The 20,589-nt window shown below is 53.7% G+C and overlaps 3 protein-coding genes across 14 annotated transcripts; 2 read left to right on the top strand and 1 right to left on the bottom strand.

The window, feature by feature from the left end:
• Window positions 1-835: 835 nt before the first annotated feature.
• FAHD1 (fumarylacetoacetate hydrolase domain containing 1) lies at window positions 836-2,532 on the bottom strand. Its single transcript, XM_054212510.1, has one exon. The coding sequence runs from the start codon at window positions 2,270-2,272 to the stop codon at window positions 1,601-1,603; it is 672 nt and encodes a 223-aa protein (XP_054068485.1). The 5' UTR covers window positions 2,273-2,532; the 3' UTR covers window positions 836-1,600.
• Window positions 2,510-14,157, top strand: LOC128913999 (hydroxyacylglutathione hydrolase, mitochondrial). Of its 10 annotated transcripts, XM_054212500.1 has the most exons (12): window positions 2,601-2,727; window positions 3,155-3,196; window positions 4,953-4,983; window positions 6,119-6,200; window positions 6,491-6,672; window positions 7,139-7,203; window positions 8,071-8,188; window positions 9,268-9,376; window positions 10,317-10,420; window positions 10,895-10,996; window positions 11,475-11,554; window positions 12,080-14,157. In XM_054212500.1, exons 5-12 carry the CDS (start codon window positions 6,568-6,570, stop codon window positions 12,177-12,179), a joined length of 783 nt encoding a protein of 260 aa, XP_054068475.1. In that variant the 5' UTR covers window positions 2,601-2,727; window positions 3,155-3,196; window positions 4,953-4,983; window positions 6,119-6,200; window positions 6,491-6,567; the 3' UTR covers window positions 12,180-14,157. The 10 variants fall into 10 exon arrangements, with proteins under 10 accessions (XP_054068477.1, XP_054068476.1, XP_054068471.1 ...); XM_054212498.1 differs by lacking the exon at window positions 6,119-6,200; XM_054212501.1 differs by lacking the exons at window positions 4,953-4,983; window positions 6,119-6,200 and having other exon boundaries at window positions 2,595-2,610.
• Window positions 14,158-15,180: 1,023 nt separating this feature from the next.
• LOC128914001 (hydroxyacylglutathione hydrolase-like protein) lies at window positions 15,181-20,138 on the top strand. Of its 3 annotated transcripts, none has more exons than XM_054212508.1 (8): window positions 15,181-15,525; window positions 16,599-16,663; window positions 16,750-16,843; window positions 17,377-17,485; window positions 17,672-17,775; window positions 17,959-18,060; window positions 18,146-18,225; window positions 18,590-20,138. In XM_054212508.1, exons 1-8 carry the CDS (start codon window positions 15,421-15,423, stop codon window positions 18,753-18,755), a joined length of 825 nt encoding a protein of 274 aa, XP_054068483.1. In that variant the 5' UTR covers window positions 15,181-15,420; the 3' UTR covers window positions 18,756-20,138. The 3 variants fall into 3 exon arrangements, with proteins under 3 accessions (XP_054068483.1, XP_054068484.1, XP_054068482.1); XM_054212507.1 differs by having other exon boundaries at window positions 15,184-15,525; window positions 16,750-16,867; XM_054212509.1 differs by lacking the exon at window positions 18,146-18,225 and having other exon boundaries at window positions 15,182-15,525; window positions 16,750-16,867.
• Window positions 20,139-20,589: the final 451 nt, after the last annotated feature.

The following is a 20,589-nucleotide window of genomic DNA, read 5'->3' as shown; positions in this document are numbered from 1 at the left end:
CAGGGGCTGGTTCTGTTCAGGTGCAATGGCTGAATGCTTGTTTCAGTTGGCCTCAGTTCTTTGGGCTTCCTCTAGGTGAAATCTGAATTATGTCCACAGCATTTAGGCCTCATCATACAAAGAACTTTTACACGTGGTTTATGTCAAGTCAAAATACAGTGGAATGAAACGTGTGCATATTTGCAGGGCTGGTACCCAGCGCAGGTGGTGTACGGGTGCACAGTGGTGTGCTGCAGATGCATGCAGCTGGAGAAGCAAGTTGATAGAAAAATGTCTGTTTTCCTCCTGCAACATGTTCTGCTTTCTCTTTACCATACGATTTGCAGTATCCTGGACCATGCTGCTCTTTCACAGAGGTGCCTGTCTTTGGGCTACAGTAATTTTCTCCGTAAGACTCTCCAAAGGCACTTTTTAAAATAAAACTTTTCCTAGTGGTTATTAAGATCTGGCTCCAAAAAATGGAAGCCTTTAACTTTGGTGCTTGCACGTATGTAAAAAAAAAAAAAAAAAATCCATCTGTTTTTGTTAGAAATTAGGCAGTTCTGTGCAACCTTTGAAACAGTAAGTTTTGATGTTTGGGGGGGAGGGTTTTTTAAATTATATTTTACAACTTTGTCACTCCCTTGAATTGAAAGAGAACTTGCTGTCATGCAAAGTGGTAGAGAGTGTTAGATCAGCTGGAGTTTGGAAACGGGAAAAGTCACACAGCACGGCTTTTTAACAGCTGGAAATAGTCAAAACCTCCAACTGTTGCAGTACATTGTGTAAGTAATGGCAATTGCTGCAGTTAGATTTTTATTAAAAATATATTTAAATCAGTAAAAGTAAAGACAAGTTTACTGGTGATCTTTACCAATGAGCTGCTTTATTCTTGATCTTTTTTATGATTTTACTTTTAGAAGCATATTTAAAGCTCAGTTTAGGAAAAAAATCTGCCAAGCATCTGGCACACTTCCTGCTGCATTACGCCCCTTGGAGTGGGAGGGAAAGCAATCCTCATTTAATTCGTACATTTGAAAAACGCACGGAGGAGTCGTGAAACTAATCGAAAAAGCAAACATCTTTCTACTGTAGAACACCCCAAGGAGAGAAATTCTTTCTGAAGCTGTAATTCTTGATTTACTGCTACACACATATCTTTGATTTTACATAGCATGGGTGAGCTTTATCTCCTACATCACCATTTTAATGGTTTAGTTTTTTAATTTTTATTTTAAGGCAATACACTGGCAAAGCTCAAAGAATCAGCAGAACAGAAGAGCACACACAGTGGCAGCCAGCCCAGCTCCCCTCCCCAGCTGTCCGGCACACCGTCTCCATCAACAGTTCCAAGGTACGGTTTGGGTATTAACCATCTGCCCCAAGCTGGCTTGGACTCCAGGTTCATGGCCTCACAGGAGGCTGAAGCCTCCATGGAAACAGGGCTGTTTTAGTCAGATGCCTTTCGAGCTCATGGGTTACATGCCTTTGATGCATGACAGTCCATTAGACACTAGGGCCAGGGAAGTGTTTAACAGGAGAGCTTGTGCGTCTCTTTGTTCACCAGATGTTCCCAAAAGAGTCTCTTCCAATGCAGACAGGGTCCCAGCCCAGCTCCTGGTTAGGATCCTCGTGTTTGCTGCGCCACCTTAAACCGCATGGAGAGGATGTCGCTTATCCCAGCCTCTATCTCATCGTTGGCCTGCACAGACCCAACTCCTTTGGGAGACCCTGTCAGAATCAAGTCCCCTTCTTCCAGGGTGAATATTTCGCTGATGTAGCTGATCAGGTAAGGGATGGAGAAGATCATCGAGGAGGTCTCCCCCTCCTGCCTCAGCTTTCCGTTCACCTTGAGCCAGATCTTGAGCTTGTGAGGGTCTGGTACCTTCTCCTTGGGCACAAAGTCACTGACCGGGCATGATGAACCAAAGCCCTTGGCCAAGGTCCAGGGCAGACCTTTCTTTTTGCACTCCTCCTGGGTGTCCCTGGCCGTCATGTCCAAGCAGAGAGCGTAGCCCGCCACGTGCTCCATGGCAGCCTCCTGGGAGACGGCCTGGGCTCTCTTCCCAATCACCACCCCCAGCTCCACTTCGTGGTGCAGGTTGTTGCAGTAGTAGGGCCGGAGGATGGGTGAGCCTTCGCGCACGTAGGCCGAGGAAGGCTTGAGGAAGAAGAGGGGCTCCCGGGGCAGCGCGCTCCCCATCTCCTTGGCGTGCTCGGCGTAGTTGCGCCCCACGCAGATGATGTTCCTGCCCCACTCCCAGAAGCGGGCCAAGGGCTTGGAGGAGGCCATGGCAGCGCCGGGTCTTCTTCCCCGGGGACGGCGGGCGCCCTTGGGGCGTCCTTGCCGGGCCCGGAGCCGCTCTGCCGCCGCCGCCCCTCCTTCCTGCCTCCCTCCCGCTCCCTACCCGCTGCGGATTGCCCGGCGCAGCCGCCGGCCCCCCGCCTCCTTACCCGGGTTCGCAAATCGTTAGGCCCGGGCGTGCCGAGAGCGGCGGGGTGGGAAGGAGGGGGCCGGGCGGGCGCAGCACCGCCCCCGCCGCACGCCGGGCCGGGCCCGGGGCAGGGGCCGGGCCCTGCCGGCCGCCGCCGCCCGCCTCCCCGGGGCCGGCCGCAGGGCGGGGAGCAAAGGTAAACCGGGCCGGGCCTGGGCACCGGGCGGGGCGTGCCGCACCATGCTCGGCGGGGGCTGGCGGGGCCTCGGCACCGCCCTGGCCGTCCTGGGAGCTGGGGCCCTGCTCCGAGCCGGTACGTGGAGCGGGCGGCGCGGCTCGCCCGGCGCCGGGGCTGCACCCCGGTAGGAGCTGCGGGGACGGGCAGCGCCCTCCTCTGCCGCTGGGCCGGGCCGCGGGGGACCGGGCCGCGTCCCCGGGCAGCAGGGCCGTGGCGTGGGGCGCGGTGGGGATGTCCCCTTGCAGCAGGGCTGGGGTCTGCGTAGTGACCTCCTTGCAGCTGGGAGCGGGCCGGGGGCGGCGTGCGGTGCCCCCTGTGCAGCAGGGACCCGGGGCTGGGAGGGGGGTGCTGTGCCCCCGCAGGGAGCCGGGACCGGCAGGGAGCCGGGCGGCTGCGGGCACCCGGCCGTGGGTGGCCGACCCTGGGGGTGGCGGCGGGGTTCAGCCCGTCTGGCAGCTTGGAAGTTTGATGGTGGTTTTTCTCTTTTCGTTTCCCGGCTCAGGGGTGCGCCGAGGTTTTTAAGCTGACTCACAGCCCCAAGTAGGTCAGTATCTGCTCAGCTGGAGCCTGGCTCTGTCGGTGGCTTTTCACATCGACAACCCATCTGGGAGGCTCCTGGGGAGTTTCTGGGCTGCCAAAGCGCTGGTTATTGCTCTGCAAGCGGGGCTTGGGGGACAGGGGCTAGCATTTAAACTGGATTTGAGGGGTGGTAGACTGTATTTGCAATGTAAACAAAAAACAAAACCAAAACTGCGTAAGCTCTGCATTTAAATTTAGGGCCTAAATTCTGAAAGTATCTCCTTAGACGACAGCTTGGGCTTTAGCTTCACAGCATCTCTGGGAAGTCTTATTAGAGGCCTTTTGCATCACTGCAATTTTAAGACCTGGCTTTAACAACCAAGGGTCCGTTGGAGTTAACTGCCAGACTTGGAAACCCTGATAGGAACAAGTATGTCAAACCGAGTTACTACCAGCTCCTGAGTTCCCCAGGTGGCAGGGTGGGTGCTGCACCTTCCATACAGGCTTTGCTACACCAGTAGGTGGGTGTGTGTCCTGTCCACACTGGCTGCGCATGGCTGTGCCGCCGGCAGCGTGTGCCAGGTGGGCAAGTCAAGCGGGAGTGGGAGTTGCCCTGGGTTTGTGGACCAGCTGGCTTGGTATTGTGTGGAGCCACAAACTCTCTGGGTATCCAAAAAATATCTGCGTGCAGAGTATGTAAAGAGTGAATGTAGTGTTTCTTCTTCTGAGTCAAGGCAGGGATGTTCATCTGGCTATGTGTGTACAGTCATTTTTGAGTGACAGCCATGTTTGAAGTAGGAATTTGACACTCTTCTGTAAGAAAAAGAGTAAAATAAAATGCTAAAGAGAAAATGTATGAAGCACCCCTTTTCTGAGGGAACCTACTTTTTACACTGTGCTACTGCCTGCTTGCCTTCAGTCTCTAGCATGTATGCATTTATGTGATAACACTTCCCATCTGCAAACCCTTTCCTTTTGACGACTCAAGCTGCACTAATAAACTGTCCCAGAAAGCTGAAGCGTGTGATTCAAAAGCTGCTGGTGTTCTGCCCTCGCCAGTCCTCTCTGCTTCAGGCATGAAGTCAGGAGGGATGCATTACAAAACTGAGTGAAAATGAAGTCACTGGGCATTTTGGAGCAGACCTGCGTGTGTTACAGTGATCCTGAAACAATCTGCGTTAGTCCTGCGCCAGGGTAGAGGTTCTGTATCGCTTGGGGAGCTCCCGTGAGCAGAATTGGGTCTGAGAACACCCTTCTTGTAGGAGCAGTGCCGGGCGTGCGTGGGAGCGCTGCCGGTCTGCTCGCCGAGCAGGCAGGCTGGAAAGGTGCCGCTTAGTTGCAGATGGGAATTCAGTATTAGTTTCATATTTTGTGGATGTTTTCGCATTCCTTTGTTTAAATTACATTTTAGAAAACGTTTCCTTCTGCGGTGTAGCTTGTTTGTTGTTTTGCAAGAATTGTGAATTAAACATGCAAAGAGGCTTTGGGATCATGGCCAAGGTTAGAAATGGTTCATAGGAAGAAAACATTTTAAGTATGTAAATAATTCCTTTGACTTGAAGTTAAGGTTGTGTTTTCTTTTGTTTGTTTTTGGTTTTTTTTTCTTCTAGTTAGTGTCTAGCATGCTAACAAACGTGCAGCATATATAGCTCTTGTGACTGATAGCATTGAAAAAGTGCTTCATGTTAGGGAGCAGTTAGAGAGGAATTGATTTTTATTTATTTTTTCCTATCAAGGAATAGTAAGGGGTTTTTGTTTTGTTTTGTTCTTTTTTTTGAAAGGATTCTTCTGTTCCAGAGGAACGCTCAGCAGGTACGGATGCTTTTCTCAATACTGTGTGCCCTTACCACCAAATACCCAGTGCATGCCTACACTGTCGTGCCTTGGGGTTTTCTTTGCAGCACTGTGTTTAATTTTACTACCATCTCCCCTCCTTATCTCCCTTCTGTCTTAAGCAAATGAGATGGTGGAAGTAGGAGAAGAAAAAGTTCTGGGCAGGACAGTTGTAGCAGAGGGGCCTTAGAGCTCCCGCTGCCCTGGCGCTGGGTTTGCAGCAGCTGTCTGCGTGCCCCGGTCAGAACCTGGGTCTTGGTTTCGCAGCCTTCTTGGTCCCGTTGGTCTGTGGAGCTGCAGGGGGGCTGTTCCTGTTGGCTGCAGCCAGTCTGTGGGGCCTCTTATCTCCAAAGCAGGCTCTTATCAGGGGTGGGCAGGACTGACCTGTTTTGGGAGAGTGGGGCAGGTTGATTACGAACCTGGTGACCCCTCCCATTGGCACTGATGAAGGTGACCAAGCACTGAGTGTTGGGAGCCTTAGGGAGAGAGTCTGTGGTGCAAAATGAAACAGGGACTGAGCCAGCACAGTTCAGACCAACTCAGTCACCTTCAGTGGTGTGCGAGGGCCTTGAGCGTGAGGACAACTGATTTCTGACTTGCAGAGATTGATGCCTCTTTCCCTGCATGTGTATGGACCCAGCCCCGTGTTGCAGGGCCCCAGCAATGGAAGACTTTGTCCTCTTTGTGGTTTTTGTTTTGTTTTGTTTGCTTGGGTCTTTTTTTTATGGCAGAGCCTCTTAGGGCTTGGTTGTTTCTTTAAGAACTGCATATCTGTGAGTTGAACACTGGAGCTCAGATTATTTGCATGTGGAATTAGATTTACTTCTTGAATCTGATTAAACATTTAACCGAAAGCAAACAGAGAAGCACTACTGTTGCATCAAGGTAGCCCATGAGCAAGAAACCCGCACACAGTGTGTCCCTGGTACCTGGCCAGCCGAGCCTTGCTGAGCCTGTCCTCTCTCCATGCAGGATGTGATTTCCCCAAGTAATGAGCCAGATATTTCTGTTGTAGCAGTGTGTGTATTTCTGTGTTTTTCCTTTTTTATTTTTTTTAATCCCTGCTTTTTTGTCTTTTGGCTGTAACATGGCCTTTTGTACTTTTTTTGCAAAGTCACTGTGCCAGACTGACCTTTGTCCAGCTGTTTCCTCTCCGCTCTTCTTTCCTGCCCCTGGAAATCTTCTCTCCAGTTGAGGTACAGCGCTTTCCCTGCACGAGCACATCTCTGGGAGCAAAGTGTCTCGTCCCTCTTTGGTGCAGCTGTAGGGCACCAAGAGCCTCCTGTGCTGTGGGACACAAGGTGACACAGCCAGGCACTAAGGCTTTGTGCTGTGGTGGCCTCTCTCCTCTTCCTCTGAAGGAGGCAGGTTGGGCTGTCCATACCCTTCCTTCTCTGGGGCTGTGGGCTGGGGGACCTGCTGTGCTCCGTCCCACTTGTTCCCCTCCCTGGGCTAACCTGCGGTTTGACTGTTCTGGCGTCCCCAGGTCCAGCACAGCTGCGAGCTGTCTTCCTGCACACAGAACACGAGCGGAGGAAGTCTAAGACGTTCACACAAGCCGACATGAAGGTGGAATTACTTCCAGCCCTCACAGACAACTACATGTACCTCCTCATAGATGAGGAAACGAAGGAGGCTGCAATAGTTGATCCTGTGCAGCCCCAGAAGGTAATGCTGTCTGCTGCTCCTGTGAGCAGGGTGCTCACTGCTGCCGGTCTGGGAGATCCTTCCAGGTTGCCACATCCACGACAGAATTAGTCACGTGCTGATTCAGGCATGGGGGAAAGGCAGGAAATACTGGCCATGCATAAGTACGGACAGGGCTTCACAGGCAGTCTGCTTCTGGGCTCAGTCAACTTGTCCCTGACTTCAAGGTTATTGACCTGACTTTGTTTTTTGCCCTTCTTTTGATGTAGGATAGAAAAGAGGAAATGGGACTGAGGGCTTAGTCATGGCTAACTGGATCAGAGACCTCACGTCCTGATCTGTAACTACAGCTCAGAGAGGGATGAGCTCTGTGGAGTTGTTGGTGTGTCACTCTCAAACCTTAGAGCAGTTGTGTCCAGGTTATGCCAGGTGTTATTAAGTCATTTCATGTGAGTTGTAATGCTCTTGCTGTGCCCTGTGCCTGCAGGTTTTGGATGCAGTCAAAAAGCACGGCGTGAAGCTGACGACTGTCCTGACCACACATCATCACTGGTAACTATCTGCTGTAGTAGGATTCCTCTTCCCTCTGCTTAAACACAAGCAGCCAAGAATTGTTGCTTTTCTGGATCAAATTGGTCTTCTCTAAGCAGGAGCTTAGGTGTGAGGAGAAGGATCAGAGCTCAGGGAGTGTTCCCTTGGGCTTGCTGTGAACGGATGCATTGCCTAGACTGCAAGCTCTGTGTGTCGGTGCCCTTAACCTTTAAAGTGCTGATGAATTCTGGGTGGAGGGTGAAATAAATGTGTGTGAAGGTAGCTGTGGAGTGTGGGAGGGAGCACACTCGCACTGTGGTGCTGGGACATATCTGTAAGGCATATTGCTCGCAGTCAGCACTTGTGGGAGGATTACCTGTGTTGCAGATTAACTCTGCCAGGGACCTAACAATGAATGTTTTGCAACTGTGCAGTACTGAACCTGAGTAACCTCTCCCATGGGTCATGGTGGAGCCACCTCTGTGGTTGGAGAGCCAGCCCTGATCTGGCAGGACCAGCGCTGCAAGCAAATGCTGAGCTGTGTGGATATCTGTGTGCCTGCTCCACTGTGTCTTGTGGGACACTGAATTACACATATCCCAGTTGTCCCAGTCTCTTCCTGTCCTAGTTACTGGAGAGTTGACTGTGAGCCCCTAAGGCTGGTGTTTCCCAACTAGGTATGGACTTGCAAGGGGTTGTTCCCCTCTCTCACCACCCTGGTTACTGGAGAAATATCCACGCATGTTGATGTGGCATGTCCTTTGATATGAGGACAGTGTTAGATACTGGGAGAATAGTTGATCAGAAATGATGACCTGGAGGTCACCATTGCAATATGAGTTATGATAAATTTCATCCCTACCCAAATCCATTTCTGTGACCTTTCAGGGACCATGCTGGAGGAAATGAGAAGCTTGTAAAGATGGAGACGGGGTTGCGTGTATACGGGGGAGACAGCAGAGTCGGAGCACTGACACAGAAAGTGTCTCACCTTACATCACTCAAGGTAAAGGGAGTGAGCTGCAGGATTTGGCTGAGGGCATCTCCTGTTTGTGTCACAGCTGTAGAGCTCGACCAGTGTGGTCCCACTTGAGTTAATACTGTGGTCACAGCTCTTTTACCTTTTAACATCTCTTGGATGTAGTTGATAGTTTTAAGTACACCTTTTGCCCTTTTCCAGCCCTGTGAACCATATCTCCTCTGTCTTGTTTTGACCGGTGATACTTCATTGATGAGAACATTGGCATGGCTCAGACACCTGCATTGCCTGGGGCACGCTGGGTGTCCATGTGCTCCTTGACAGCTACCTTAACTGGGATGGTCAGAAAAAAGGACAGGGCTTGTGCTCTGCTTAGAGCCTCGTTAGCACTGAACAAACTCAAGTGGCCCTCTGAACGAAGGCTGGAATACAGGGTGAAGAGGAACTGGGCCAGCAGTGCTAGCTGCCTGCATTGCTTTTCCAGAGCTGATGCAGCAAAACTTATTGGAACCTACCTGTTTGTTTACAGACGAGCTGGCAGATGACATAAACTGCTGTGAAATGTGCAGGCTGGCATGAATGTCATTGCTAGTCTTGAGGTGCACTTTTGGGGGGCAGCAGTAAAGAAGGGAGTACAGAAAGACATGGGAAGGTGTGCAAATTAGGGCTGTGGGGGAAACATCCGCTTGGCCTCATAAATGTGTTTAATCCTTCCCTTTTTGTAAGTGTCATCCGCTTCTTCCCTTTCAGCTTCATTTTTGTTTGGAGCTTTTTACACTTGATTAACTTTGTTTAGGATTTTGTGTTGCTCTGGATCTGTTTGCTCTTGCTGCCAACCAGACGCCGAGTCACTCTGCATGTAAATGAAAGAATCTGGCGTTTCTCTTTGTCGCAACACCTGCTAGGAGGAAACAGCTCCTTTCCAAGTTCCTGCCATAAACCTCTCTTGCTGGACTCTCCCAGGAGCAGAGCTGATGTTTACTGCCCGGCTATGTGAGAATTTGTCTGTAGGACTACTAGACCAATGTAATAGCTGCAATTCTTTTCTAACCGTACAAATGCTAGCAAACAGTAGCTTAAGCTCTAGTCTTCTGCCTTCTTCTCAGGTGGGATCTCTTAATGTGAAATGCCTCTGTACGCCGTGTCACACTTCTGGACACATCTGTTATTATGTGACTAAGCCAAATAGCTCCGAGCCACCTGCTGTTTTTACAGGTGAGGAGTTGGGAGGTTACCTTGCCGGCAGTCTGTGTTGCAAAGAAATAAGCTACCCCTCTGCCTGTGTGCTCCTGACTCTGGATGTGCATCCATTCCTTACTGCCAGTGCAGCTGGTTAGCATCCACATCTTGCCCCCTTACCAAGTAGTAGTTATAGGTGGAACTGGTGAAACCGCTCTGGGTTTGTAAACCATTGCTGGACACCCTGCAAGCAACATCAAGAGCGAGCCCTGGATGAGTCCTACACGTAGCATTTTCTTCCTTGAAACAAGAGCTGTTGGTTTACTGTCTCAGGCCAAACTGTGGCTGATTCCAAAACCTGTTGCTTTTCCATATATCTGTACTCATGTCTGTAACAAAACTGAGAGAAGAGAAAATCGGGGAGTAGGAGAGGGCTCTGTCTCTGGTAGCCAGCTTCTGGATCCTGTTTTGGAGAGTAGGGTTCCCCCTTCCCTGAGACTGTGCACAGTCTCCCCAGGCTGCCACGTCATCCCTCTCCCGACGGGCATTCTCTAGAGCTTGCACAAGCCGCTGCATGGAAGAAGTAATGGCTTAAGCAAGATTTTTAGGGAGCACTGGGTAGAAAATGCAGAGGCGACTCATCTTTGTTCAGCTTCATAGCAAAGAGAATAAGTGTTCCTTGTCCACTCTAGAGAGGAAAAGAGGGGACAGCAGACTACCCACAGACAGGGAAGTGCTGGCATGGTTTGCCTGGCAAGGCTGTGGGGTTTCCCGCATTAGAAGTTGCGTTTGCTGTGTGGGTTTATGTATCACTGAGCCCATGTGGGGCAGCAAGTACAGCCTGGCTCTCCCTGTGCCTTTGGGTGAGCTGCAGCAAGGACAGCAATGGCAGGACTGAGCCCTCGGGGACCGTGTGCTGATGCTTTGGTGTGAGGAGTCTTTCAGGTCCTGATGCCGTGTCACACCTCCCTTACAGGGGACACGCTGTTTGTGGCTGGTTGTGGGAAATTCTTCGAGGGAACGCCAGAGGAAATGTACAGAGCGCTGATTGAGATTTTGGGCAGCTTGGACCCCCAAACGGTATGGCCCTTTCCTTTTGTTAATTTAACCAACCAGAAACTGGTATAGACATCAAAGAAAACTGTCTTCCTAATAATACTGTTCAAAGAGAGAATTTCTCATGGTGTTGAAGGAATGAATGATTGCATCAGGAATTGTCTTTGATGCTGAATAGCTGGAGTCCTCTGGGAAGGAAATGCCTACCCCAAAAATGTTTGTGCTTTGTGGGGAAAGAGTAGGGTCTGCTTATTAAAACAAAGGCTGGCGAGCTGGGCTGCCTGGGCTCTTTCATCAGGCTTGCCGTTAAATTGGCAGATAGTACTGTCTGAAAACTCCTGGCACTTCTCCTGTGCGTATCTCCGGTGGAGAGTGTCGTGCGTCCTGGAGGGTTGACTCTGTTGTTCCTGCTGTACCGTAACATTGATGATGGTACCTGGCACTCCACCTTTCTACCGTCAGAGTTACCTGGTATCACTCTTCCATTTCTTTTCCTAGAGAGTTTACTGCGGTCACGAATACACGATCAACAACCTCAAGTTTGCTCGACATGTTGAACCCAATAATGTCAATATCCAGGAAAAGCTTGCCTGGGCCAAGGTAAGCAGGTTCATCCTTTCCCTAGGCTTGATACTTTCATGGAGGCAGAGCCTCTCTGAGGAGTTAGAGGAGAGGAGGCCACGTTGAGGAGAAAGAGAGGCCGAGGGAAGGGAGTTAAGATCCAGGAGCTGCAGTATGTTGTTCGTCCAGGGGAGTAATGTGTTCGGGAATAGGGTTTGTGTGTGGCCCAGAGAAGACAGTTTACTGGCTGGTGGAGATGTGACCCTCCCTGGAAACTTCTTGGTATAATTACAGGCTGACGTCCATGTCTGTCTGGGAGGGTCAGCACTGTCCCAGCTTTCTCTGTGTGTACCTCAGTGCTTGTCTGTCTGGCTGTTTGCATGGCCCTGGGAAGGGCTTGGCGTGAGGAGGAGCTCAGGCAGTTAGGCGCAGCTCTAACCCCGCACGGTTAATATACAGGATGTTTCTTGTTCACCAAAACATTCTTCATTAAGCAGAAATCTCTCCCTTATTACAGGCAAAGTATGACAGCGGTGAGCCAACCATACCCTCCACCATTGCAGAAGAGTTTACGTACAACCCCTTCATGCGAGTGAGGTATGGAGATGTGGGTGTGGGAATGGTCCTTGTGTTTGAAGGGGGGGGATGTGGGAAGGAGGAGGTCTCTAAAGAAAGAGCCATAAGTGGGATTTGCTCTCCTGGCTCACATATTCCTGTTCTGATGCCCTCAAGACCCTCCTTAAAATATACTCGCTGTCCTGGCAGCAGCTTGCTACAGTGAAATTTGAAGGGTTGTGGTGAGCGTCTCTGCCAGTGCTGAAAACCCTGACTCAAGAGACAGAACAAGCTTCATTGTGTAATTACGTTCCTTCATCAAGCAGAGCTTGGCAGACACTCACAGCAAAAGATGCTGTTCAAGGCATAAGAGTGTTTGCAATTTCCTCTTGCCAATGAGCGTTTAAACCAGGGGAGCTGATAAGCCTGTGCCAAAGCCCTGAGTCTGTGATCTCTAAGTGCAACGTTTTCCCTTCATGCAGGAGAAACGTGATAGTAGTGACTTCATAGATGAGATTTTATCTTGCAGTCTCTGCATTTACTGTCCCTGGTATTCCCTCCTGGCAGGGAGAAGGCGGTTCAGCAGCACGCTGGGGAGACCGACCCCGTCCGAACAATGGGGGCCATCAGAAAAGAGAAGGATAACTTCCGAGTCCCAAAGGACTGAGCACTCTGCCTGGATCACTTTAATGTCAGTTTAAGTGTAATTTAGATTATTCAGATGTTTTAGGAGTTGAACCTTCTGTTGTGGTTGAGAAAGTCATATTTAGGTTTTTATTTTGTTTTAATTAAGAAAAAAAAGCACTTTGCCCTTGTTGAGATCTTCTACAGCATATTTATATTACGATGAAGAATATTTATCCTTCTGTTGCTGGCTCTCAAACTGTCACATGTGTCACATGCAGATCATTTTACAAGTGTTGGTACGTGGCTTAGAGTCTGGGGTGGGGAAGGGTCAAACCTTGAGGTCTAGGAAAGAACTCCTGTTATTTTTGTAGGAGCCAGATGCAAATGCAGACACTGGGACTAGGGCCCAAGATGTCTTCATTTAAAACAGAGACAAAATGCAGTGACTACATTGCCAGCTGAAAATCTGAACTGCTGCTGCTTAAACCTTTGAGTCTGTTGCTTCTGGCTCCACTGAAACTGGTTCTCCGTGACAGACCTCCTCTGCCACTGCCAGTTCCGGGCTTAGTTTGTGACATACGCAGGGTACTGGGGAATGGCACACGTGGACTCTCCAGCTTTCCTCTTCTCTCTGACATTCCTTCTCGTGGACTGCAGTAACTTTTCCCAGCAGCGTGCTGGCTTAGAGTTTGCACTGTTGCTTATACCTACCCTTTCACTCTTAAGCCTGTTTGCATGTAGCTGCTTACTGCTCTTAAGTGTGATCTGTATGTTACTTGTATTAGTACCACACAAATGAAGAAGGGATTTGTTGGCTCGTTCAAAACCCCGAGAAGAAACCACTTACCTAGTGACTAACTGTGTGTCTAACAGCTGAGCAGCGATGAGACTCCTCCAACAGATGCCTTGCTGCCGATAGCCAGAGCAGCTGCTTTGTACCTTGCCGTGAGTAATGTGGCAAACGAGCATTTCTTAGCTGGGCGCTGTTCCCCAGCGAGAGAGCAGCTGTTGTGGGGAGCGCTGGCAGCAGCCGCGCTGGGCCCGTGAGCCCGGGCGACTCCAGCTTAGGGGCCTGGCTTACAGCAGATGCTGCTGGGCCTGATCTCCCACCCTGCAGCCACTGCCTGGGCCAGCCTCTCTGCTGGAAAGGCCGCAGCAGTGATGTTCTAAATGATGAGGGTGTCCGCATATTGCCAGATTAAACAGGGCTCAGATCTCAGACCCCCTGAGAAACCACATTAGCGTGGAGTGTTTCTTTTTCTTGGTTAGTCCATGGGGCTTAAAAGCCATCTCTGTTCTCAGAATTGTGCTGTATGACCCCAGTCTGCAGCCGGCTTGAAAACTGCAGGGAGGGAGCTTCCCCTCGGGCTGTTTTTCTCACAGAGAATAGTGTGTCGACGTGCATGAATGGGATAAACTTTGGGGGAAAATAAATCCAGATTTTCAGTGAGTTGGTCACCCCCTTCCTGCACTTCCCATCCTCCGTCTCAGTGTCTTTAAAGAAGCGGGATGAGAGTGAAGGGTGGTAGGACCCAGCCTTGTGGGCTCGGCATCTGTGTTTCTTATGCATCTTCCTTCTAATCATATTTTCTTCCTTGTTTCTTGGTCTCGGCTGCATACTGCAGATCTGCTCAAGTACAAGACATTTTCAAAGAAATGCTTTGCGGCTGAAACTAGCAAAAGATTAAAATAATTTTGGTTCCAGTTTCTCCCTCTCTCCCCAGTGCATGTTGGTAAGTAATGCCACGATGGAGTCCGTAACCACCTGGGTGTCACCGGTGTAACTTGGGTCTCTTGTTCTAACGAATGCGCTCAATGGCAGTGTATGAGCAGGATTTGGTGTAGCACCGTTTCTTTATTTGCTTTAAAAAAGTAAATTTTATGTAGTTCAGAAAGAAAAGTGGTACCTGAAACTTTACTGCCTCCTTAACTTGAATGCTGTGCTGCTACAACGGAGCATGACTGTACTGATGGCTGTTTGACAAATGAGCAAATAAATAATAACAGCTGTAAACCGAGCAGCGGTGGGGTGCTCTGGAAGAAGGGGAGGTTTCTTTATCGCACAATTATTATTTTTTTTTTTTGTTACTAGTAATTGAAGTCAACCAACTGGAAGTGACTTTATGCTTAATCCTGGGGGGGGGCGGGTGGCATTTTGGGACCCTCTGGGGCTTTATTCAAGGTCTTGTTACAACTGTATTTTCCCTTCGAAAGAAGGGAGTATGTTCAGCGCTTGTTTCTTGCTTGCAAGCGCCGTTCCCTCCTTCACAAGTGGCGTTTGGGGGACCACGGTTGACCCTGAACTGGGGCTTATGTTGGGCTGGGACGGGAGCCGGGGCATGGCTCTGATCCTGCTTGCCCAGCTTTTTGGTGTTTTGGAGTTGTTCAGAGGCCATGCCTGGAGCTCTGGCATGGTCATGCAAGACCCTCCCGGGAGCTCCCTCCTAAACAGCAGTGCCAGTGTCCAGGTCTCGTCCAAACCATCTTGTGTCTCTGGTGTTTCCAACCCCTGGTGGGAGCCGGCACCCCCCATCCCTCCCAGGGATGGGAGACCCTCATCCCTCTCACGTTACCACGCTGGTGGTGGGAGAAGCGGCTGTTTTTGCAGGCCGGGCCCTGACTTGCTGCAGTGATGCCTGGCTGGACTCCGCCAAGGGTGGGGGCCAGGCTGCAGTTTTGGGGTCCGGTGGTGGGGGGACGGGGACACAAACACCGTGTGCCCCAGCCTTCCTCCTCGCCGGGCTCCCCCGCGCCTTCAGCCTCGCAAGGATGAGCCGCGGGGCCCCGCGAGTGGGCGTGTGGACGCGGGGGTCCACGGTGAGATACCGAGGGGCTGCTTCATCCCTCTGCCCCCCACCGAGGCGGGGGTTCCACCGGCAGCCGCCTTGGCGCTGGGGATAAGGGAAGCCCCCGGGCACGGCAGCGGGGCCGTGCGGGCTCTCAGCCCGCCCCACGCAGCGTGACCCGCCCCGCACCGCACCGGCGGGGGCGGGACGCGTCCGCCCGCTGCGGGGAGGGGCCGCGCCGGGGCTGCGGGCGGCCGAGCCCGCAGGTAGCGGCCGCGTCACGCGTGGGCTCCGCCGAAGGTCGCGGCGGGGCTGGGAGGGGACACCGCGCACCCCCGCAGGTCGTCCCCCCGCGGCTGCGCGGGGCCGGGGCCGCTCCCCACCCCCACGTTTTGCTCCGTGGAGCTGGGGCCACCCCCGTGTTTTGCTGCGTGGGGCCGGGTCCCGCCCCCCCCGCCCCGCGCCGTGTCCCGCGGCCGGCGCTGGTGAGGGACCATGAAGGTGAAGGTGATTTCTGTCCTGGAGGACAACTACATGTACCTGGTCATCGAGGAGAGCACCCGGGATGCCATCGCGGTGGACGCCGCCGTCCCCAAGAGGGTGAGAGGCGTTTTGCCACCCCCGGAGCGGCCGCAGCCTCGCCATGTCCTGGGTGGGCTGTGGGGTCCCACCTGGGGGACGTGACCGCGGTGGTGGCCCCACGCGGGGTTGCCATGTGGGGTCTTCGCGTGCAGCGGGTGCATCCGTCTGTGCGTGGAGCATCCCACTGGTGGGGGCGGCCCCTGTTCAGCCCCCACGGAGCGTGGATGTGTGTGCTAGACCCCTGGGCTGTGGGGGGATTTCCACATTGCCCTAACCGTTACCTCCCAGCCCTCCCGAGCTGGAAGCCGTGCAGACCCCAAAGCAAGTGAGAATAACCTGAAATAGGCTGGAAAGTCCTTTTTTCCAGGAGCCAGCCTGCGGCTGTGCTGCTGCAGGCAGGGAGGGAAGGTGCCGGGATCATCCCTCGCCGGCGTGACGCCCGTGGTCCCCCTGCCTGGGACCCCCCTTGTGCCACCCTGAGCTGCGGCACATCACAGAAAGGCTGTCGCGGTTTTTAAGCGTTTGTTGTTGACACGGACGTTTCCTTCCTCTTTGAAGAACGTAATCAGGAGCTGCCAGGGGCTTTGTTAGTAGCGATGAATTTGAAGTTGGCATCAAAAGCCTCCTGGAAGCTGAGCAATGGGGTTGGCAGCCCTGCACGGCCCCTCGCTGTAGCTGGGACGGGTGGCGCGGCCACTGTCTCCCTGCTGCGGCGGTGACCCCGTGCACAGCCCGTGCTGCACCTCCATGCTTACGCTGCGAAAGCACCGGCCATAAAATGCCGCCGTCCCCGTGGGAGCAGCGTGTTCCCGTCTGCCTGCTCCGCTCTGTGCGACGGGGTTGGCTGCAGGGAGCCGAGCCTTCATCCTGCTCTCATCCTCTCATCGCTCAGTGGTTGTTTCTGACTGTTTTCTCTGCCCTGGTCCGCTGGGCCTCTCGCCTGCAGCGCGGTGCCGTACGGGACAGATCCTGTGCTGGCACGGGCACGGCAGGTGCCGGCCGTTCAGGGCTGTGCTGTGCGGCTGTAGCGGTCGTGGAGTGTGTCACCGCTTCTCTGTGTGCTCACTTCTTCTGCTCTGGGTCTGTTTCAGTTGCTGGAAATCGTCAGGAAGGAGGAGGTGGTGCTCAGAGCCATCCTCACCACCCACCACCACTGGTAAGTGCCGCTGGCACGAGCAGGGGGCTGGGGGCAGCCGTGCCCCATGTGGGACCGGGTGTCCATTCCCTCCTCTGCCGGTGCAGGGACCACGCGAGGGGCAACGAGGAGCTGGCGAGGCTCTGCCCTGGCCTGCGGGTGTACGGTGCCGATGAGCGGATCGGGGCCCTGACTCACAAGGTGACCCACGAGCAGGAGCTGACGGTGCGTGGCTGTACGAGTGCCCTGGGGCTTGGTCCCCACGCACGGGTCCTGCCCCATGGGGTGGCTGTGGCTGGCGCAGTGCTGGGTGACGGCATGGTCCCACCGTGCCGGGAGGTAATGGGGTTGGTGCCTGGCTGGGGCTGTGCTTGGGCTCCCCGTGCCCTGGGGCGGCTGTAGATGCGGCACCATGGATTCGGAGTGGGATGGAGCTCTGGACTGGATGAGAAACCCCATCCCATTCCCAGCCCGTTTGGGATTGCGCTGGGGGACCCAACCCTCTCCTGGAGCTCTGCTGCTAAACGCCATTGGAGAAGATGCGCGTAACCCGGGGCTCAACCAAACCGCTCTCCCCTGGTTCGTCTGTGACCTCCTGAGCCCTGGGCAGGGGATGCCGTGGGGCACGGGGAGGTCTGGGGGAACCCAGACCTGGGTTCCCATCAGGAAACCTGATCTGGCTGCCCATCAGGGCCGGGGGACCCCAGCAAGGTCCTGATCTTCTCTCCCCGCAGTTCGGGGCCATCCGGGTGAGGTGCCTCTTCACCCCCTGCCACACCTCGGGCCACATGTGCTACTTCATGTGGGAGGACGGCTCCCCGGATGCTCCGGCTCTTTTCTCAGGTATCCCACCCTGCCGACGTGCACCCCGTGGGTACCGGGGTCACAGGGCACGCTGCCTCCCCGCTGCCTCCCCCCCTGGGCTTGATGCTCACAGGGCGAATCCAGCGCGTGGGGGCTCCCACCCGGCACCCCGTCCCTGGGAGCGGGGCCAGGGTCCCCTCCGTGTCCAGACCCTTTTCCCCACAGGTGACACTCTGTTCGTGGGAGGCTGCGGGAAGTTCTTCGAGGGGACGGCAGAGCAGATGTACATCAACCTCACCCAAATCCTGGGGGCTTTGCCGAAGGAGACGGTGAGTGCCCCATGTCTCAGCCCCAGCCTGGGGAGGGACCCCAAAATTGAGAGGGGGCTCGAGGCTGGCACCGCTTGGGAGGCAGCACCCATCCATGGGACTGGGGCTACAGCGGGACCAGGATGGGTCGGACCCGGCACCGGACACACGTGTGATGCTGAGTGTTTCCTGCTGGCATTGCAGAAGGTGTTCTGCGGCCACGAATGCACTGTCCGAAACCTCAAGTTTGCCTTGAAAGTGGAACCGGAGAATGAAATAGTGAAGAACAAACTCACGTGGGCTAAAGTAAGTGGCTGTGTCCCTGCCGGGGTGGGGACAGAGGAGGTGTCGAGTGCCGGCAGGTTTTTGGATGTCTCTGGTTCCTCGGCAGCAGCGGGATGATGAGGACTTGCCCACGGTGCCCTCCACGCTGCAGGAGGAGTTCCTCTACAACCCCTTCCTGCGGGTCACGTAAGCAGTGCCGGTGCCTTGGGGGTGCGAAGGGCCCCGCAGTGGGTCAACCCCAAATCCAAGGGGGGTTGGTTGGTCCTGCCCCCAAACTCTGCTCCCCTTTTTCATCCAGCATCACCCCTTCTCCCATGGCTTCGCTGGCTGGTGGGAGATCCAAGCCCCAGGGGAGGGGAGGGGGCCCGGACATGAGGTGCTGCACTGCCCAGCACGGGGCACCCGCAGACAAGCCCCACGTGCCCCAGCAGCCACCTGGCACGAGGATGTGACTCCCCCGTTGTCCGTCCTGGTCTGCGCTGGGGTCCCGGTGGGGAGGGGTGTCCCCATGCCGTCCCCTGTGGTCACAGCAGAGCCGCTCTCCTTGCAGGGAGGAGCCCTTGCAGAAGTTCACGGGGAAGACGGACCCGGTGGAGGTGCTGAGGATGCTCCGCACCGAGAAGGATAACTTCAAGAAGCCCAAGGAGCGGCCCAATCCCCAGGCCATGCTCGCGTTCGACTGGGGACTTTTCAGCCCCTTCCTCGAGAAGAAGTGATCGCTGTGGTGGTGGCTCCCGAAACGCAGCATCCCCATCGCGGCGGGGGCTTCCTCCCGGGGCTGCGTCCGTCTGGCTCCGACTTACTCCTGTAAGACTCGGCAGTTGGGAACTGGTTTCTGTCTTTAACCTGCTCGTTCTGAGGCCGCTCTGCTTCGCTCCCTCCAGTGCCGTGCCCGGTTCCCCTGGCCATGGGAGCTTTGCTGAGCTCGGCCAGGCAGTTAAACCCCGTGGGCTGCTGGCAGAGGGTCAGGGCATGTTTTGGAGGACCTCCCCCCCCCGACATTGGGGTTGGCGGATGCGGGAGCTGCCGCCCGTCGTGCAGCCCTTTGCCTGCCGGAGGGAGCCGAGGCAGAGTATGGAGAAGGTGGGGACGCTCAGGGGACGCGGTGCTGTCCCCCACGGACCAGCCGGCACCCCTGGGGGGGCTGTGAGGGTGTCCTGCCGGCAGCCCTGACACACCTGGGTGCTGCATCAGGACGAGAAGCGGAGACTTGGGTGCACAAGAGGAAGCCAGGAAGGGAATTTGGCATTTTTCACGGCTGTTTAGCAGTACCTGCTTGACTCCAGACCTGAGCTAACAGAAACCCTCATTACAGTGGGGTTTGGGTATTTTTTTCCTCTTTCCCCCCCCCCCCTCTATTTTTATAGTAGGCCAACATAGAAAAATTGCGTGGGGATTTGTAATGCAATCGCTGACTGATGGGAGCCACCCAAACCACTGACACCGCGCAGAGTACCTTCAGGTGGCGTTCAGGCCTGGGGGGGACACGTGCTCTAACCCCCGGCTTTGTAAATGACTTTTCAAGGTGTGACAGTTTTTAGGCTGCGAACAACAACGCGCTACTAGGCATCCATTGCTGCTGCTGCTGGTTTGTTTTTTTTCTCCCAAGATAGAAAACCGAAAAACTTGGATGAAACTTCCTTTTCTGTTGCCTTTTCTTTGGAACAGCTGGGTCTCTTCAGCCTTTAGTTTGTGTGAAATCAGTACTGTTTTATTTTTTTGAAGTCTGAGAAATGTGCAGAGCTTTTATTGGCAGGTGGTGGGGAGGTGCATTGCAAACCAGTAAAGTAGTTTTTGCTTTTTTTTTTTGGGAAAACATAGGGCTCGATGGTAGCTCTGTAAATAGCTGTGAAAATCCCTCCGAAGGGGCTGGGCTCGGGCAGGTTGCTCCGGGGGGGGGACAATCGCCCGTCTCTGGTTTCTTCTTTACCTCAATGTGTGCGACTGTCTCGGTGTTGCTGAGTTTACCCCCAGTTCTGCGTAGTTCAGCTGAAAACACAGCAGAGCAGAGGGGCTGGGCTCGGGATTCTTTACCGCGTGTTGTCATTTTAAAGCGTTGATTATAAATTTTGTAGCTCCTAACACTGGAATAGAGTTGACTTCGGGATCTTTCATGTGTGGACTGTGAACTGCACCCATTACCACTGAAGCCTGGTTTGTGGCTGTTTCTTTCATTGCTAGAAATAGACTAAGGGTTTTCTTTTCTTTCTTTTTTTTTTTTTTAAGTTATAGTTTTAGAATTACTCCCCCCCCACATGGGAGGGGAAGAATTAATCCTGCTGCGTGAATTGCCTCAGTGCTCTTGCCTCAAAGTTACTCAGTTTAAATGGTGCAGTTTATAGATGTTACCTGGGTGTTCCTCTGGAATTTTATTTACACTTGGAGCAGAGATGCTCCCCTGTGTGTTCGGGGAGGGTTCCCGACCTAGCAGCGAGCCCGCTCACGTTGACAGCAGGAGCCTTCAGCTCCAAGGCTGGGAGGAATCCAAGCTGTTCGCGATACCCCGGCAAGAGCAGACACCCGGGAGCCTCTGCAGGAGCGGAGGTCTCG

This window comes from Rissa tridactyla, chromosome 8 (assembly GCF_028500815.1).
Source record: "Rissa tridactyla isolate bRisTri1 chromosome 8, bRisTri1.patW.cur.20221130, whole genome shotgun sequence".
NCBI lineage: Eukaryota > Metazoa > Chordata > Aves > Charadriiformes > Laridae > Rissa > Rissa tridactyla.
The sequence above is the reverse complement of the archived record's forward strand: the minus strand, read 5'-3'. Positions and strand labels throughout refer to the sequence as shown.

Excerpts from the sequence above, each read along its gene's own strand:
- FAHD1 (XM_054212510.1), bottom strand. The coding sequence starts at position 2,272 with ATGGCCTCCTCCAAGCCCTTGGCCCGCTTCTGGGAGTGGGGCAGGAAC.
- LOC128913999 (XM_054212496.1), top strand. The coding sequence starts at position 2,655 with ATGCTCGGCGGGGGCTGGCGGGGCCTCGGCACCGCCCTGGCCGTCCTG. Across the intron at positions 6,673-7,138 it reads ATCCTGTGCAGCCCCAGAAG|GTTTTGGATGCAGTCAAAAA; the intron begins GTAATGCTGTCT and ends CTGTGCCTGCAG. Across the intron at positions 7,204-8,070 it reads CTGACCACACATCATCACTG|GGACCATGCTGGAGGAAATG; the intron begins GTAACTATCTGC and ends GTGACCTTTCAG.
- LOC128914001 (XM_054212507.1), top strand. The coding sequence starts at position 15,421 with ATGAAGGTGAAGGTGATTTCTGTCCTGGAGGACAACTACATGTACCTG. Across the intron at positions 16,664-16,749 it reads CTCACCACCCACCACCACTG|GGACCACGCGAGGGGCAACG; the intron begins GTAAGTGCCGCT and ends CTGCCGGTGCAG. Across the intron at positions 17,776-17,958 it reads GGGCTTTGCCGAAGGAGACG|AAGGTGTTCTGCGGCCACGA; the intron begins GTGAGTGCCCCA and ends CTGGCATTGCAG.